General features: G+C 40.2%; 1 protein-coding gene across 6 annotated transcripts in view; it reads right to left on the bottom strand.

The window, feature by feature from the left end:
• SHTN1 (shootin 1) overlaps positions 1-20343 on the bottom strand; it is a 115921-nt gene that overhangs the window by 30861 nt on the left and 64717 nt on the right. For all 6 annotated transcript variants that reach the window (XM_070752635.1, XM_070752632.1, XM_070752634.1 and 3 more), the window contains 3 exons: positions 19311-19464; positions 17313-17412; positions 2170-2255 (listed from right to left, as the gene is read on the bottom strand). In XM_070752635.1, the coding sequence (XP_070608736.1) occupies positions 2170-2255; positions 17313-17412; positions 19311-19464 (340 nt within the window). The remainder of the gene's footprint in view (positions 1-2169; positions 2256-17312; positions 17413-19310; positions 19465-20343) is intronic.

Raw genomic sequence — 20343 nt, 5'->3', positions numbered from 1 at the left:
GATAAAGTTGAATGTATTGTCCAAAATGTTAATTTTATTTCAGACAATACTAGTTTTGACATCTGATGTATCACTTAAACAGTGATCTGAAATTGTATTTCACAATCTGCTGTTTGGTCTGGATGAAAGAATGGATGTTGCTAAGAAACAGTTGGTTTTTAGAGTTAGAAGGCCATGATTTAAGATTTGGGTTGCATGGATATCCATTGCATCATAAAGTTAAGGTCAATGGAGATTATAGAAATTATAGAAGAAAAATTATTACTAAACAGAAATGGTTGACTTATTCTGATGTATTAGAATTTTCTTGAGCAGAATATAGAATAAAAACAAGACAAGTACTGGCAATAAAATGAAGTTCCTATCAATGGTTTTTGTATGTATAATTATTCAAAATATTTATAGTACCGGTAGATAAAATAACTACCGTAGGTTTTAAACAAAGTAAGATTGAATAAGGTAAGATAAGGTTAGCTGTTCACTTGTCCTGAAGGGGACAGTAGGCAGCTGAATTTGCTGTTTTCTGGGTACCCAGTAGCTAGATGCACCTGATCTGTGAAAACAAGTAAGATACCAGCAGGCATCTTGGAACTTGCAACTGCCCCATCGGAGAAGAAAAACATACAAGAACATCTTCTTATCTTATCTTAAGGCCTCGGTCCTAATTGTTAAAGGAGGGGAAAGGAAAAAAAGACATAAAAGAACCATGATTTTTTTATTTTTTATTAAAGAACAGAGCTCATCAAGATCTCTCTTATTCTATGAATAGGCCTGTTAAGTCTGTGCAACAGAACCACTATCCTCTTTTGAAAAAACAAGAGATGCTTTTGACCTTGGCTGCCTACCCAAAGAAGTGGTAACTTAAAAGGATATAACAATTTAAATGCTCATTTGGAATCCTGAGAAAATAATTATACAATTTCTTAGGAAATAGGTGCTTGAATTTCATTAGTGAAAGGGGAGAATTTTGTTCAATTATGCATAGAAGTAGACAGAAAAATTGTCAAAATCTTTTGCTCCTGGCAATATTCAGCGTTTCTCAAAATAAAAGAATAGAAGCCCCGAGCCAAGACTTCAGAGGGCTACCAAGAAAAATAGTACAAAGATACTACTCTGTCACTCCTTTACTCTTTCATTCATTCTCTCCAGAATCCAGAATATACTATCTTCCATCCTCTCTCTGTCTTCATAGTCTTTGTTTATTTAATCTTTAGCACACTTTTTGTATCCATCATGTTTCTTTACTATCCTACCTAAAACCCTGCAGCTTTCCAATCAGAATGGAAGATGATATCTATATTTGTATGTATATTTATATATATAAGGAAGGCTTGATGGGAAACTACCACATTAAGATGCTGAAGAGTAGCACAGATTGCTTTAAGTAGTAAACAATTTGATATGAAGAAGACCAGACAGCTTGGCGCTCACACCTGGCCCCTAGGATTTCAAACAATCGAGTTATCGAAGCGTGGAACTCATTGCCGGACTCAATTGTGTCAACCCCTAACCCCCAACATTTCTCCCTTAGACTCTCCACGATTGACCTCTCCAGGTTCCTAAGAGGCCAGTAAGGCACTGGTGTGCCTTTCGTCCCCTGTCCAATTGTCTTTCCTTTCTCTCACTTATCATATATATTTTATTTCTTTCATATATCCTCTCCTCTAAGTTCACTTTACCCTTATATATATTACTACATGTCTATTTTTCTTCCTATGTATTTGTGTATTGGACAAATGAATAAATAAATAAAAATAAGTTGTTGAGTGTGGATCCCACAATAGGAAGCCTTTTAATTGCAATTCTATGGTCTGCCATAACACAATTGCATTAGAAAGAAAGATGTTCAGAATCTGATGCTGTGATTACCTGATTGTTCATCCCATGGAATGACTCTGGAGGAATCAGCAGGTAGAAACAAGGTTATACATAATAATCAAACACAGAGATTCAACCTGAGTATATTAGTAGACTGTAGTTCACAGCAAAATCTCCTCCCTTGGGATTTAGAAATGTTCTTTTTTACATTTTTGGACCCACCATCACAACTATTCATAGCAACCCCCCCCCCCCATGCTTGTTTGTATTGGCTTTCAGTGAACATGAATGTTCTGAAAATTGGTTTATTTTAGTTAAAGTGCCTAGAAGACACAATATTGTACACTGTACCTGATTGTTGCTGAGAGGAGGCTTTTTCTTTTTTTGTCAAGTTGCTATTTGGATGAGACTTCTTACGAATCATTGACATTAGTGACCTTTCAGAAAGAGAAGATGGAGACAATCACACAGCTTTCTCTTGAATATGAGTCCAGTACTTAAAGAGCTTTTTGGATCGTAGCCCCCTCCAGTCCTACTATAACAAGGACATAAATACTTCTGGGATTGGGGCCTGTTTCTATGACACGACTTTGTGAAAAGAACTGGCATTAACCCACAAACAGCTAGTGCTTTTATTAACAAGTGTTCAAACATTGCCAGGTTGAGACAGAAATGTCGCACCTCCTAAAAAAATACAGATTGTGTATCATTTGTTTCGCTATTGCTGTTGTCAAGGCATAGTGAAAAACACTCAAGATGTGAATATTAAAAAGGTAACATGGCACCATGACATGTGTGACAAAATAAAGCTTTCACACAGAATAAAAAATTGAAGGGTTAGAATGTTAATGTGACACATTACTCTTGAGAAAACAATATTACCCAGCGGGGTACCTCTATAATGTCCCCTCCTTTCTACAGTATGTGTTTGCTGGAACAGGCCTACTGATAAACAAACAAAATGAGAATGGAAAATAAAGCCCTCACAGTATCTATGCTTGCCATTCAATCTCCAAAGCATGATATTAATTTTAAACAGGCGCTGCCAAGTCAATATTTAATAAAATATAAGATGTTGTCATTTCTTTTCTTTTTTTAAAGGCTTTTTAAAAGGGAGAAAACCTTGTTATTAAGCAGGTGAACCAGGTTTCCTTGAGCATTGTTCAAAATGTTAAAGAATGTGTAATGAATCCATAAATCCAGAGATTTTGAAACATTCAGTATGTGCGTGCTGTTTGGTTTTTAATTATGATAGGGTTTTTAGTTTTTTTTAATACAGTGGTACCTCAAGATACGAACTTAATTGGTGCCGGGAGGAGGTTCGTAAGGTGAAAAGTTCGTAAGATGAAACATTGTTTCCCATAGGAATCAATGGAAAAGCAATTAATGTGTGCAAGCCCAAAACTAAGAAACAGGGAAGCCAGCCGCCACCACCAAAGGAGGCTTGAGCCTCCCTTTGCCCCACGCTGCTTCGCCCTGCCTGTTGTCCTGGGTGAAGTGCTGGGGGGAGGGAGTCAGGAAGGTCCTCCTGCTCCCCTCCCCAGCCAAAAACACAAAGACAGGCAGGGCGGAGCAGCGTGGAGCAAAGGGAGGCTGAAACCGCCGGCGGCTTCAGCTTCCCATTGCTCCACGGGAGCGGCAGACCGCCTTTGTATTTTTGGCTGGGGGGGGAGCAGGAGGCGCAGGATCGGGCCGGCGGCGCGCGCGCCACGAGGTAGCAGGTCAGCATCCTGGGCGGCTGGGCGGCGGGCGAGGAGGCGCGGCCAATCGGACCTGGCTCCGGCTCCGGCTAGACCTCCAGCGAGAATGGGGCGGGCAGTGGGCGCGGCGGCAGCGGTAGCGGCGAGGGTGCGTCCGATTCTGGGCTGGCGGCCCCCAACGCAGTGGGGAACATCGGCGCGGGAGGCAGGAGAGGACCGGGCGACTGGAGCAGCAGCGCGGCTTCTTTTTGCCTGGGAGGGAAGGTGAAATGCCGGCGGCTCTAGCAGCTGCTACGAGCGGCATTTCACCTTCCCTCCCAGGCAAAAAGATGCCGGGGAGAGGGGCACGCCTTCCGCCTGGGAAGTCCGGCCCCATCATCCCAGAATGCCGGCATCTTTTTGCCTGGGAGAGAAAGTGAAATGCCGCTGGTAGCAGCTGCTACGAGCGGCATTTCACCTTCCCTCCCAGGCAAAAAGATGCCGGGGAGAGGGGCACGCCTTCCGCCTGGGAAGTCCGGCCCCATCATCCCAGAATGCCGGCAACTTTTTGCCTGGGAGAGAAAGTGAAATGCCACTCGTAGCAGCTGCTACGAGCGGCATTTCACCTTCCCTCCCAGGCAAAAAGATGCTGGGTAGAGGGGCACGCCTTCCGCCTGGGAAGTCCGGCCCCATCATCCCAGAATGCTGGCAACTTTTTGCCTGGGAGAGAAAGTGAAATGCCGCTCGTAGCAGCTGCTACGAGCGGCATTTCACCTTCCCTCCCAGGCAAAAAGATGCCGGGGAGAGGGGCACGCCTTCCGCCTGGGAAGTCCGGCCCCATCATCCCAGAATGCCGGCAACTTTTTGCCTGGGAGAGAAAGTGAAATGCCGCTCGTAGCAGCTGCTACGAGCGGCATTTCACCTTCCCTCCCAGGCAAAAAGATGCCGGGGAGAGGGGCACGCCTTCCGCCTGGGAAGTCCGGCCCCATCATCCCAGAATGCCGGCATCTTTTTGCCTGGGAGAGAAAGTGAAATGCCGCTCGTAGCAGCTGCTATGAGCAGCATTTCACAGCAGGGCTGGGGGGCTTCCCAGCAACCTCCCGAACCCCGAACTTCCGGGTTCGGGGTTGGGAGGTGCTGGCAAGCCCCCCAGGCCGGCTGTGACCTTTTAAAACACCCACGCCGCTTCGCAGCTGTCTCCTGAAGCCGAACGCTAAAGCCGAACTTCCGCGTTCGGCTTTGGGAGACAGCTGCGAAGCGGCGCGGGTGTTTTAAAAGGTCGCAGCCGGCCTGGGGGGCTTGCCACCCCCCCGAACCCGGGTTCGGGGTTCGGGGGGGTGCTGGCAAGCCCCCCAGGCCGGCTGCGACCTTTTAAAACACCCGCGCCGCTTCGCAGATGTCTCCTGAAGCCGAACGCTAAAGCCGAACTTCCGCGTTCGGCTTCGGGAGACAGCTGCGAAGCGGTGCGGGTGTTTTAAAAGGTTGCAGCCGGCCTGGGGGGCTTCCCAGCAACCTCCCGAACCGAACCCGGGGTTCAGCAAAATTTTGCCTCTTCTTACAAACTTTGTTCGAGTTACGAACCGGCATTCGGGAGGCTTCTGGGAAGCCCCGCCGCCCGGCTGTTACCTTTTAAAACAGCCGCGCAGCTTCCAAGCAGTCTCCGAACGCCGGTTCGTAACTCGAAAAAAGTTCGTAAGAAGAGGCAAAATTTTTCTGAACCCCGGGCTCGTATCACGAGTTGTTCGTAAGACGAGGGGTTCGTATCTTGAGGTACCACTGTATTAGATTTGTGCCTGTATAATACTGTTTTTATCATGTTGTGAGCCACCCCAAGTCTTCGGAGAGGGGCGGCATACAAATCTAATAAATTATTATTATTATTATTATTATTATTATTATTATTATTATTAATTATTAGATTAATAATAATAATCTAAGTAATAAATATTATTATTACTCCCAGCATAAATGCCTGCAACATTTAGAAGACAAATAGAACTTTAGAACTGTGAGAATTCCTTCAAAGCATACAATTTAACTCATGTTATGGTGTCATGCTGCTTATATTGAAATAGGACAACATTTTTGTTTTCTACATTAAATAATCAGGATAGTTATATTTTAACCATTCTTTCAAGCTTTGTTTTATATATACACTGAATAAGATAATGGATATTTTGCCACCCATCGTATTTTGAAACAACTCTGGGCAGCTTATAGCACTAAAAGCATTAAAATAATAAAACATAAATATTTCCAAAATAATAGAAATGGAAATTACAATTAAAACTAGAATTATAAAAGGGAGAGAGCAGTAGGATGTGCTGGGGATTGCCCATTAAAGTTGCTAGAAGTCTATAAACATTATTACTTCCATCTAGAGAAATCCTTCCTGGATTTCTGAAGTTAAAATTTTCCTGAAGTGATTCAACTCATGTTTGATTTATTTTCTCTATCTTCCTGTTTTTAGTATTTTGTCAGTAGGTTTGCTTGTGTACTCATGAAAACTGACTGCATTTATAATTAACTTATCTGAAGCAAGAACACTGTTACTTCCACTTCATCAACCAAGTCCTGCCTATTTGTTAACATTAAATCAAATATAGCTGGTCTCTGCTATGACCTGCCGAAGAAAGTTTTCAGCAAGAACAGTCAGGAATTTTCATACCAAAAAAAGTTCATTGAAAGATTGGGTTTGGGGTAATTAGTTACCCATCACTACTACTGCATGCTTCTTTACAGAGAAATATAAAACATTCACATCTGCTTCTTAATAGATTAACCAATAGTTGGTACTAATAATAGCACTGCTTTCATTCATCATTCACTTTTTAAACCTATATATTCTCTATAGTGTTGCCAAATTCACTCACTTGAATTTTATGCAGGCATGGTTACTTTGAACATACAGAGGCATTCTTATTTATTTTCTATCAGCTTCTATCTCTCTTTTTCAACCATGGGTATCGTCCTATTTGATGTTCATTATACCCATGATATTTGCCTTCTGAATGATGATCAGATAGCAACAACTCCAGTGACATATGGAGCAACTAAATAATTCAAAATTAGGAGTGTGCCAAGGTTGTACACATTTATTTATCATCTATGCAAAAAATATTAAGAAAAATGCTGCAACAAAAGAAATATCAGAATAGAAGAAATAACAGAAAAAAAATCAGAACACAGAATACAAACCTGGAGGATACAACTTTATAGACCAGTGATTTTCAACCTTTTTTGAGCCATGGCACATTTTCTACATTTACAAAACCCTGGAGCACATTGAGGGGAGGGGGGCGGCTAAAAAAAGTTTGGACAATTTTTTTTCTCTCTCTCTTCCTTCCTTTTGCTCTATTTCTCTCTCCCTCCCTCTTTCTCTCCCTTCTTTTTTCTCTCTCTCCATCCCTCTCTTTCTCTCTTTCTTCCTTCCTCTCTTTTTTGCTCTCTTTCTCCCTCCCTCCCTCACTCTATGTCTTTATCTCTCCCACCATCCCTCCCTCTCTCTCTCTCTCTTTCTTTCTCTTTCTTTCTCTCTATCTTGCTTTCTTTCTCTCTCTCTCTTGCTTTTTCTCTTTCTTTCTTTCTCTCTCTTTCTCTCTCTCTTGTTTTCTTTTCTCTTTCTTTCTCTCTCTCTCTCTCTTGCTTTCTTTCTTTCTCTCTCTCTCTCCCTTTCTTTCTCTCTCTCTCTTTCTTTCTCCCTCTCTTGTTTTCTTTCTTGTTTTCTCTCTCTCTCTCTCTCTTTCTTTCTCTCTCTGAGCTTCGTGGCACAACTGACCATGTCTCACGGCACACTAGTGTGCCGCGGCACACTGGTTGAAAAACACTGTTATAGACAACCATCATTCTATTAAGGATCTTGGAGTACTCATATCTAATGACCTAAGTGCCAGATCCCATTGTAACAACATTGCCAAAATCACTAAGAGTTGTTAACCTAATCTTGAGTACTTCTTCTCTGGCAATATTAAACTGCTAACCAGAGCATTCAAAACATTCACTAGACTAATCCTCGAATACAGCTCACCTGTCTGGAACCCGCACTGCATATCAGATATTAATACAATTAAAAGAGTCCAGAAATATTTCACAAGAAGAGTCCTCCATTCCTCTGTTTGCAACAGAATACCGGTTAAAATGCCAGTTCAGTGAAATGGTAGATGTGATGTGCCAGTGCCTGGAGGCTGTAAGGGTCTGGATGGGAGTCAACAGGCTCAAGCTTAACCCCAACAAGACTGAGTGGCTTTCGGCATTGCCTTTGAGAGACCATACCGTCTGTCCGTCCTTGATTCTGGGAGGGGAAAATTTAACCCCCTCAGAAAGGTCCGCAATTTGGGGGTCCTCCTGGATTCTCAGCTGAGACTTGATCAACATCTCTCAGCTGTGGCTAGAGGGACCTTTGCACAGGTTCACCTGGTGCACCAATTGTGGTCCTACCTGGATTAGGAGACTCTGCTCACGGTATTTCACGCCCTTATCAACTCACTACTTGATTATTACAACCTGCTCTAGATGAGGCTACTCTTGAAAAGCGTTCAGAGACTTCAACTAGTCCTGAATACAGCCACGCGAGCTGTTGTGGGTGTACCTAGGTGTACCCACATCATATCAACCTTCTGTGAGCTGCACTGGCTTCCAATTGCTCTCCGGACGCAATTCAAGATATTGGTTATCACATATAAAGCCCTACATGGCTTAGGGCCAGCCTTCTGCTGCATCTCTCCCAACGACTGATTACAGCTCACAGAGTTGGCCTTCTCCAGGTCCCGTCAGCTAAACAGTGTCGGTTGACGGGGCCACAGGGGAAGGCCTTGTCTATGACAGCACCAGTTCTCTGGAACCAACTAACTCCTGAGATCCATACTGCCCCCATCTTACTGGCTTTACGGAAAGCCCGTAAGACCTGGCTGTGCTGGAAGGCCTGGGGCCGTGATCAACCGACATACCTTTAGATCCAGCCACAATAAGACTGTAAGATTGTATTAACCTTCGTGTTCTGTTCGGGTCTATATGACCCGAAATGAAATTTGAGACCCTGTAGATTTTCCCCCCTGCAGATCTAAAACTTAAATGACTTTGCATACATACATACACAATTCATATTGTCCAGGCGATATTTTCCCAAATGTAACATGCCTGTGAAAGCTGAATTAACAGGAAAGCTGAACAAAGGAAAAATGATGCCTCTGAATTGCTGTGTTGGAGAAAATTGTTGAGAATATCATGGACTGCAAGAAAAACCAGGTGAAGTAAAATCAAGACTACCCTTTTGGGACACTAACAATGAAATTACTACTTAAGTATTTCGAACACATGCTAACACAATAGTACTGAAGTTTGGAACAATTAAAGGCAACTGAAAAAAGGACAACAGAAGGCAAGGAGATTAAAAACTACCAAGGAAGACATACGTATGAAATTACCAAAACTCAAAGAAGCAGTTACTGACAGAGGAACCTGAGAAAATTATGTTCATTGAGTCACAAAGAATTGGAAGTGACTGAATTACAGGGCAACTGAAGTCTGCTTTGCTTATTTTCAATACTCTACCCATTAGTGTTTATATACTGAATAAGAGGAATTCTGTGACCTAATGTTTTTTACTGATTTTTCATTGAATGGTTGATTAGCTCCTATTTATAGTAACTCTCTCACTTCCTTCTAAAACACAAAGGCCTTTATGTGAGTGTCTTACTTCTTCATCTTTAACCACCCCAGGATTCAGTTTAAAGATATCCTATCAAGTTCACTAGGCTTCAGCTGAGCACATTTTCACCAGTCTTATAAGATACAATCTTGTAAAGAAGCAATACATATTGACTGATCATTCTAGCATGGGAAATTCCATTTGATTCTTTTGCCCCGATCAATGCAACAAATAATTTTTCTATCACAAGATTCTGGTCTCATTGACAGATTGAAATCCACAAACCCCCAACATTTGCTAAGTAATACCACTACTTGATGAAAATAAAGGGTTTGGGGGCATTGTAATGAAGCCACCACTTGGAAAGATAGACTGTCTTTAACAGCCCAACCAAACTCAAAGCTTCTGTTCTGGAGAAAGAAGAAAGCAAAAAAGAGCATAGCCTTCATCTCCATCTCTAGGCAATTTTTTCAAATTCCATTTTTAGGACTCACATTATTTTTCCCAATCCTTGAAAACACTAATGTTACAAGAAGTGTTCTTCACCTGAAGAACACTTGGAATGTGTGTTTTTGGAGTAAAGATGCCAGGTTGCAAAGCATTCAAGTGGATATTTTCCTATAGAAATGTCTTTTACCACCAAGGCTGGTTGATGGCCTGCTTCACTTCACCAGAGATAGATGAAATGAGCATCTTTGATTTTCTTGGGCACCAGTAGACAATGCTGGACAAGCTTTCCCAAGTATGCCCATGTTTCACCAACACTCCGCAGTCTGCATTGGTTGCCGATCAGTTTCCGGTCACAATTCAAAGTGTTGGTTATGACCTATAAAGCCCTTTATGGCATCGGACCAGAATATCTCGGGACCGCCTTCTGCCGCACGAATCCCAGCGACCGGTTAGGTCCCACAGAGTTGGCCTTCTCTGGGTCCCGTTGACTAAACAATGTCATTTGGCGGGACCCAGGGGAAGAGCCTTCTCTGTGGTGGCTCCGGCCCTCTGGAACCAACTCCCCCCAGAGATCAGAATTGCCTCCCACCCTTCTTACCTTTCGTAAACTTCTCAAAACACACCTCTGCCGTCAGGCATGGGGGAATTGAAATATCTTCCCCAGGCCTATATAATTTATGTGTGGTGTGTTGTGTGCATGTTTGTTAAATTATGGGTTTTTAACTTCATATTATTAGATTTGTATTGTACATTGTTTCTATCACTGCTGTGAGCCGCCCCAAGTCTACAGAGAGGGGTGGCATACAAATTTAATAAATAAATAAATAAATAAATAAATAAATAAATAAATAAATAAATAAAAGAGTAAACGCACACATTGCAGAACATAAGAATGCAGTCAAAAAAGAAGAAAAAACTTCCTCCCTTGTCCAGCACATTAAAAAAACGGCATGAAATTGACTTTGAAAAAACTAAATTACTTTCCAAAACAGAAAATGTATGCAAAAGAATTATAATGGAAGCCATAGAGATAGAAAAACACCCCCTCAGCATGAACAAACGAGATGACACGTCCCGCCTACCAGAGATTTGGAAACCAGCCTTAAACAAAAAAAACATATCATAATCATCACCATGTCAATCCTTCAACTAAATGTGATTCCACCAACCAATCAAATCATTAAAACATAGCCACCCAATCTATTTGCTACATTCAAACCAAATCTCCACCTCCACCACTATATATAAGGAACAAATGGCAGTTGCAAACAAACCATATTTACAACAGCACGAAGCTTATAACTTCAGCCTGATGATGGTGAATGTGATTTCACCGAAACGTCGCATAGACACTCTAAATATTACACGGGGCAAAACCCGAACTCCGAACAATCTACATATATATATATACACTGAATTTCAGATGTGGATTACCAGAAGAAAGCCTTGCTCCTCTTAAGACCATTCAGCGTTGTTCATATCCTTTTCATTTACCATGCTGCAATTCTTTAAAACGAAGACTCCCCAAATAACTGCTCAGCTGTTGGCCCAGTTCCCCTGAAGAAAATGGCTAAGGGGTCTTCAGAAAATTTCTGCAGGATTGGCAGCTATTTGACAGTTTATTTCAGCATAGTATGGATAGGATACAAACGTCTTGTACAGAGGTGAATTCTGACACACCTAATTACTCTCCTATATCTGCTAACTAAATCAGGGATCTCCAATCCCCAGTCCATGGACCAATACTGGTCCGCGGCATGCCAGAAACTGGGTTGTGCAAACAAGTGAAGCCCCATCTGTGGCATGCATCCAGCATGTAAAATTATGTACCTTGCACTCTGTTGTGGTTAGCTCTGGCCCAGCTCCTGCCCCAAGGACTGTGGATGTGGGGGAGACATCCACATGCTGCAGGCCTGTTTTGCCCCCGGTGGAATCTGCTGATGAAGGCTCCTCTGACCAAGAAGACATGAGTGACAGGGAGGAGGAGAGTGTGGCAGACAGCTCAGAAGGAGATCAATTATCTAGCTCCTCCTTGGATTCAGAACAAGAGTTAATGATACAGCCACTCATGCGGAGAGCGATGCATAGGCAACAACAACTGAGAGATTATTATCAAAGAAAATGAGGCCACCTGTGGTTGGGTAGGGCTGTGGTAATTAGTGAGGCTGCTATAAATAGCAGCCTGTGGGTTTGGCCATTGTGGAGGATTATCTGATTGTTGTGTTTCGTGACTGCTTTACTGACTTTGACCTTTGGTGTGCTGATTTTTCCCCACTTTGAAACTAAACCAGGGCAAAGTGTGTTTCACTTTGTGAAAGAAGAAGGACTGTGAATTGCCTCACAGCTGCAAGCTAAGTATCACAGAACTGTTAAGGGACTTGTACAAATTACCAGTTTGGTGGGAGACGAGTGCTCTTTGCTATACCAAAAGAGGGCTTAGTTTAAGTGAATTTTCATTATAAAGAACATTGTTTTGAATTTTCAAATATGCATGTGTCTGAAATTTGTACCTGTGAATTTTTGGGAGGAGTCCACCAGAGAGCCTGACAAAACACACTCTGTGGAAAAACCTCTCACCATGGAACTGGTCCCTGGTTGGAGGCCGCTGGGGATATTTATCTGCAAGATTGTCTCCTTTATTTATTATTTATTATTTATTTATTACTTAGATTTGTATGCCGCCCCTCTCCGAAGACTCGTGAACACCAGAAAAGGTCTTTTTAGAAAATGCCATGAAAAAACTTGTTATGTGAGGTTTTAGAAGCAACTATAACTATGTATTGTAGTGCAGTCTAAATTGAAATACCATTAATCTGTATTCATTGAATGATATAAAAATGCATCTTTTAAAAGTCCATGCTTTGCTATTTTTAATGTTGTAATTTGCAATTGTATTTTTGATTTGATTTCTGAAATGGCAGTCCTAGAAAAAGGCTCAGATGATAGCCACTTGATCTGCTTATAGAAAAATTCAAAAGAAACTAAAAGTAAAAAAAAAACAATACTAGTGTTGGCCTTGGAATAATTAAAGAACAAGGTTTTATGTGGAATAAAAATGCTCGAATATTAAGTACATGAAAGTCCAGATTGATTTAAGAATCATAAAGATGCACATAAAAGAACTGTTAAATAATTAGTGTCTATTAGTAGATGGCTGAAGTGATTTAAAAGCAAGGCCAAGACTGAACCATGAAGGAAGCTGATGGGATAATAACTGGATTCTTTCACTTAAATCTATACATAGTGTTTATTCCAATAGAAGAGAATGATGTTATCTAGTTGGGTAATGAAACGTCTGCAAGCAAACAACCAAGGTCAGAGAACATCAAGAATTCCATAGTATTTATTGAAAGCACATACTTATCAAGCTAGCGCTGAAACACGTCAATTTCATTACCATAGCTGACATGAGAGACCGTGTCAAATTTTCATTAACTGTAATAGTAAGTTGTTACTTCAATAGGATGAGATAAAATGTAACTTTGACTGAATTTTCATTGCAAAAGATGTGCAGAATTGTATTTTTTCCATGAATTTTTTTCTCCTGCATTGGTATATAGTCGTTTGCCTCGTAATTGGTATTATCTTTTAAAATAGCAGCTGTAGTATTAGCATGTTTTCTGCAAAGAAGCTGAAGAAACAGTAGATACCTGGTTAATTCTGAAAGAAGAACGTACAGGTTGATTACAAACAATGGCATCACAAAGCAGCAAAAATAATGCATTGGAAGATATGCAAGGAATACCATTTGCCTTAAAGCAAGAACCGGTGGGACCGTAAAGTAGAGAAAATGAAGAAGCTAATGTTCTCTGGGATTTTAGAATTCAAACTGATAGACACTTGCTGCATAACATGCCAGACTTAATAACTGTTGATAAGAAAGACCAAAGAAAAATCTGAATAGAGGATATGGCAGTAACTGGAGACAGCAGAAGAGAAGGAACTGGAAAAGATAACAAAATACAAATACCTGCAAATGAGAATAGAACAACTGTGGAAAAGGAAGCAAAGATATATCAACATTAATAGGTGCTTGGATACAATCCCCAAACAACTGGAGCACTACCTGAATACCATCAGCATTGACAAATTCGCCATCAGTTTATTGCAAAATGTGACTTCACTTGGAACAGTGTGTGTGTGTGTGTGTGTGTGTGTGTATGTATGTATTTAAATGTGAAAAAATACAGTTCTGAAATCCAATAAAACTAAAAACAGTCTTAAACCCCAATTTAATCTAAAAACAGTCACATTCAATCCACCAACATATTTTCCATTCAACATTCATTCATTCATAAGCAGGGGCTGATGATTAGTGTCCCTAAACCTGTCGGTACAGGTGTGTCTTCAAATTCTTATGGAAGGTGAGGAGGGAGTGGACAGTACGAATCTCTGGGGGGGAGCTGATTCCAGAGGGCCGGGCCCTCTGGAATCAGAGAAGGCTCTTCCCCTAGGCCCCACCAAGTGACAGTATCTAGTTGACGGGACCTGGAGAAGGCTACTTGTGGGACCTGACTGGTTGCTGGGGCTCATGTGGCAGAAGGCGGTCCCATAAGTAATCTGGTCTGATGCCATGTAGGGCTTTATAGGTCATCACCAACACTTTGAATTGTGTTCAGAAACTGATCAGCAGCCAATATTATATCCTGCAATGATACTTTTAACACAGGGGTGTCAAACTTATGTCATCACATCCTGATCATGTGACGTATTGCAACTTCCCCCTTTTTGTTAAACCGAGGGTGGGCATGGCCAGCGCATGATCATTAAGCCCATAAAACATCCACATCTGCCTATCCTAGGACCTTTGGAAAGACTCGATAGGTAGATAAAAATCCCAAATCTAGTCCAAACATCTAGCTGACTGCAACAAGTTTATAATGATATAGGTAATAAAGCCACCCAAACTTTTAACAGATTATTACTTTAACTGCAGTCTTGAACTAGTGCAGTGTTTCTCAATTATTTTCTGTTATGCCCCCCCTAGGGAGAGGTAAACATTTTGCCCCCCCCCCCCAACTCTCGGCCGGGATGATTGTTTGCAATATTCAGCATGTTTTCACTGGAAAAACTCAGTTTATCAGTGTGATTGTGGTGCAATGTGTTTAAGGAGACAGCTTAATTTATTTGGCTCCATGCTGTCCACTGCCAACATTTTTAGACACAATAAACATACCGGTCTTTCCTCGTTTCTCACCATAGTCACAATGAAGCCAAGCACTACATATGCTTTGCCATATTTCCTCATCTTAGTTTTCGGGACACTTACATTTGTCTCACAATCTTTGTCTCTCTCCTCCTTTATTTTCATCCCTGTTAAATATTTTTCCATTATGTCTCTTAAGGTTTGTTATATAAACTTCATGTCTCCTACTCTGTGCTGTGTGCTATTGTTCACTCCCTGTGGCAAAAAAAGCACATTCCCCAGAGTCATTCCCCTGGCATCGCTCTGCACCCCTGCAGGGAGGCCTGCCCCACTATTTGAGAAACACTGAACTAGTGTAATCAGTAGGGGCTGTGGGCAAGATCTCACTTCCCCAATCACCACAGATTTGAATCAAGCCTGGAGAATGAAGTGAACTAGCATAACAACGTGCTGTCCACCTTCAATCTTCTGAGTTGATCAATAATGACACCACGGTCAATGGTATCAAAATTTGATGAGAGACCATCCGTGATGATGGATGGATGCATAATTGCTGCTTACACAATGGAGACCATCCAAAAGTACAACCAGCACCATTTCCTTCTCATTATTGGTCTGCATCCTGACTAAAAAATATCCCAATAACCCATTTCATTCATATCATTCATCCAGAAGGGGAAGCTATATAAAAGGGAAGGCTGTATAACGCAGCCCAACAATAGCTTTTGGTGGAGTTAACAAGACTTCCTTAAGAAGTAAAGGAACAACCCTGAGAATGCCAGCAATAATCTAGACATCTCTTGTTTTAGCTCTTCCTTGAGCTTTGGGAAGTAATAGCTTCCATGAAAAAGGAAAAGTTATATGGTTGCAATTTGATCCAAAAACCTCTGTTATTTTCTTGTTCCAAGCATTGACCAAACTCCAGATATACTGTGCAGCTGATCAGTAGGAACAACCAAAGTAGACTCAAAAACCCAACTGGGTCCATCAACCATCAACCCATCTGCGTCCATCTAATTGATCCAGCCTCTTTGAAGTAGATAGTAGCACAATAGAATCACATGGTAATCAGGAAATGATCTAACTATGACACCAAAAGCTGCACCAATTTCTAATTACATAACTACTGCTCTGACAGAGACAACAGAACATGTGTGTGACTACTGTCTTGGGATATAGGACCACGTCCATCATGGTGGTCATGAATACCCAGTGAAGGGCTACCAAAATTTTTACTACCACGCTGTGGGTATGGCTTATGCAGGACACCCTGCATTTTCTTTCAACATCTTTCAGTGCAAATTGGGTGCTTGGGGTGGAGCTCCATTTTTGCTACCCCACTGTGCTTCTCCCCATCCGGGCAGTAGCCCACCCTTTTGAATACCCGATCCATGTCAGATCCACCATCTTCAGAGAAGGCAGATTAAAGTCCCCAAAGTCATAAATCCAGAAGCAATCCCAACTGATCTCTAGAGCCCAATTTAATGAACATCTGGTGCCACAGGGGCAACAACCCCAAAAGCCATAAGTGATTTTCAGGTAACAATGACCACCCTTTTCTCGTCCTAGGATCTCGAGAGATTAGTCTGTAGTCAAAAATATGTAAAATAGAGATAGATCATTTTTATTGTTAAATATTATATTCCCTTAGTCGTAATTGGGGTGTGTGAAAAGGCTGGCTAAAGCTATAGATAGGGTGTCTTTCTGACATCTTTTCAAAAATATTCTCATTTTAGTCACCAGAAATGAAGCAGTTGATTGCAATTCTTTCTTTCTTTCTTTCTTTCTTTCTTTCCTTCCTTCTTTCTTTCTTACCTACCTACCTACCTACCTACCTACCTACCTACTTACCGGATTTGTATCCCGGCCCTCTCCGAGGACTCGGGGCGGCTTACAACATATGAAAAAATACAGTTCGGAAATCCAATAAAACTAAAACAGTCTAAAAACTCCCAATTTAATCTATAAACAATCATATTCAGTCCACCCACATACTTTCTATTCAGCATACATTCATTCATAGGCAAGGGCTGTAAATATTAGTGTCCCCAAGCCTGTCGGAGCAAGTGCGCCTTCAAATTCTTGCGAAAGGCAAGGTGGGTATGGGTGGTATGAATCTCTGGGGGGAGCTGATTTCAGAGGGCTGGGTCCCCCATAGACAAGGCTCTTCCCGTAGGCCACGCCAAGTGACAATGTCTAGTTGATGGGACCTGGAGAAGGCCGACTCTGTGGGACCTGACCGGTGACTGGGGCTCATGTGGCAGAAGGCAGTCACGTAAGTAATCTGGTCCAATGCTATGTAGGGCTTTATAGGTCATAACCAATACTTTGAGTTGTGTTCGGAAACCAATCATCAGCCAATGCAGCCTGCGGAGTGTTGAAGAGACATGAGTATATCTAGGGAGGCCCATGACCGTCTTATACTATCAGCTAGTCTCAAACACATTGAAAGCCACATTACATATCAAACTTACATTTCTATGAGTACTTCGTATGTATACTTATACTTCCAATTCAGAGTAATAAACACGTCTAGGCAATGAGTTTAAATTGCAATGTGCATGGTACTTACTTTATTGGATTAGGAGGAGGAGGAAGTGGAGGTGGGAGGGGTGGAGGTGGAGGTGGTACAGGATTTTTTGACAGATGTACTAGTTTTTCAAGTTCATCAACTGTATAAAAGAGAACAGACTCTTCACTTAAAATAACTTATGTACATATAAGTATTTTAAAATGCTAAATAAAATCATTTTTGTAAAATAAAACCACTCACTAATCAATGGGCTAATTAATGTTAAATCTGACTTTTTTTTAAAAAAAATGAAGCATCTCTAGAAATTAGAGTGCTAAATATTTCCTATCATTATCCAGGCTTTTAGTCAGTTCTGCATATACAGACACACTATGATCCTGGAACAGACATTGAAGTAAAGTGCTGAGTGAAGCTTCTTCTTGCTTTAAAGCACTTGCAATAAAGCAATGCACTGACTTAACATCTTGAGACCTCCAGATATTAACTTGTTAAGTAATACTTAAAAAAATAACCTCCAAAGAATCATTACTAGTTTTTTTTTCTACCTAGTTTTTGATTTGCTAAACAATCACTATTTTTGGTATTCAGATCATAACTCAATTGCGAAGTCATTATGAAATGCCATCATGCTGCAATATAGTCAGTAGATACATTCAAATAATTTATTTCAAATCCTGCAGTAGTGCCTGGGCGAGTCTCCTTAGCAATTTCCATAGGTTTTCCAGTAACCTTACTAGCCTGCGATTAATTTAACACACATCACTAGAGTTTTAGGACCTTGCACAAAGGCATTTGTATGTTTTTCTTTTGACATTTTCCATCCACATAATCCAGCTGCTTTATGATAGTTAAACAGTACTTCCCCTGCTGGTAACTGTATTTTGAATTTATTAAGAAATGGCAATCTTAGATAAAGAGTAGTAAATTACAGTTTTTAGCACTTAATAGGTACGATGCTGTAAGCTGGTCAGGCACCATCCTGGTAAATAATTCTTTGGTAACAATTTAAATCACAGTAGTTGATTCATACTGTATGTATTTTAAGTGGTTTTGTCAGTGCTTCTGCTGTCTTGTTTTAGCCTATAAACTGGACAAATAATAGCCAGCAAGTCAGACACTTCAACAGTTAGATAGTGACGGGTAAATGTTTAGCCTGAAGTGCAGGGAATTAGCCACACAGTTCCCATGGATTTTAGCCATTAACACCCATGGGAGTTGCAAAGCTCATTTTTCTTCTGTATAGCCTTTGACAAAGCATTTACTTTTAAAAATGTCAATCATATGAAGGCTCATAAAACAATAGGGGGGAAACAAAATCTTCACATCCAATGCTTTCCAACTAACTGTGAAGTTCTAAATTTTATATATATGTAATACTTTTTAAACCTCTTCGTGGCTTTCACTTTTGGAGTGTTCCAAGTCAGGCATTACAGAAGTTTTCTTTTTCACTGGATGCTATCATAAATCACAAATATATGTTGAAACATATCCAAGGTCAAACCCAGGCAAATTGTAATTCCATTCCACTGAAACTAAAGGAGTTGATCATTTATAATCTAAATCTTATCCATTTCAGTGGGACCAAAATGCAATTAACTTAATCTGGTTAAATAACAGCAATGCACCAAAATTTACTGGAGTCTAGATGTTTGGGCTGCAAAATGTAGCTTAACTACCACCATTACACTGAAGACTACATGTTAGGAAATAATAAAGTAAATTAATGCTATGTACAAATGGCTAACTTCTGTTAAGAAAGTGTTAATGATATTTAGAACATCATCAACATGATTTATTTATTTATTTATTTATTTGTCCAATACACAAATACCTAGGAAGAAAAATAGACATGTAGTAATATATATATAAGGGTAAAGTGAACTTAGAGGAGAGGATATATGAAAGAAAGAAAATATATATGATAAGTGAGAGAAAGGAAAGACAATTGGACAGGGGACGAAAGGCACACCAGTGCACTTATGTACTCCCCTTACATATCTAAATTTCTAAATGTCTAAATTTATTTATTTAGCTTACCTGAATGTTTTAATTTTTTAATTTGTTCTTCAGCACTCTGACACTTCTCCTCTAATTCTTTTTTTTCTTCTTCAAGAAGTTCAAGTTGTTGTTTAAGGGACTTGATTTCTTTGTGCAAAACTTCATTACATAATTGTTCTTCCAGTTCTTTAATCTAATATTGACAAATATTAAATATATGAGTGACGGGATCACTACTGAACTAGGTGTTCCTCAAAACCCAAATATTTATTTTTTGACACAAAAATTTGTTTTCAATTTTATTGTGTAATAGTTATTATAAAAAGGAATATCCCTGATATAGGTGTGTCCATGTATATCATTTATTCAAAATCATTTACAGTATATGAGTTTTGATTTCATCAGTGAAATCATCAAGATTGTCTTCCACCTCTACCACTCGGTTCTCCCAAACATGGCTCTGGTGTCAAAGTTCTCTAGGGATTTGTGGGCAAGAAACAAAACTTCAAGAGAGGAAGGAAAAGTCAAATTATATACAGTTTGGAAAGACAAGCCAATATATCATTCTTTAAAAACATTATTTCATTTAAATAAAACATTATAATTTGGAATTAGTTGGAAAGGACCAGCTAACATCTATTGTTCAACTTTATGTAATAGTAAGTTTCCAGAATGGAAAAGATTTAAGATGTAAACATCATTTGCAAAGACTTTTTTTCTTATTAGTGAAAAGAACATCCAGTTTACAGAAAGCCAATTTATTTATTTATTTATTTTTTTAAAAGGGAAGAAGGTTCCACCTTAATGCACTTTAGAGATATAGTTGCTTTACAGGGAAATAGTTCAAACACTAAACTTCTTTTTTCTTCTCAACAAATCTTGCTAAGGAGACTATGAAATAAGTTCAGAAAAGAATAGTTTTTCATTTTAAGCAGAAGCCAAGACTCTGATATTTTAATTTGCTATGCACAGTGCCTATAGGCAGCAAGTTGCTCATTTTATATTAAAACATGTTAATTTCCTTGAGTTATTAAATGATTGGATTTTAGAATACAGTCCAAGTATGTGACAA

Source organism: Erythrolamprus reginae, chromosome 5, assembly GCF_031021105.1.
Source record: "Erythrolamprus reginae isolate rEryReg1 chromosome 5, rEryReg1.hap1, whole genome shotgun sequence".
Classification (NCBI taxonomy): domain Eukaryota; kingdom Metazoa; phylum Chordata; class Lepidosauria; order Squamata; family Dipsadidae; genus Erythrolamprus; species Erythrolamprus reginae.
This window is presented reverse-complemented; position numbering and strand designations above follow the sequence as displayed.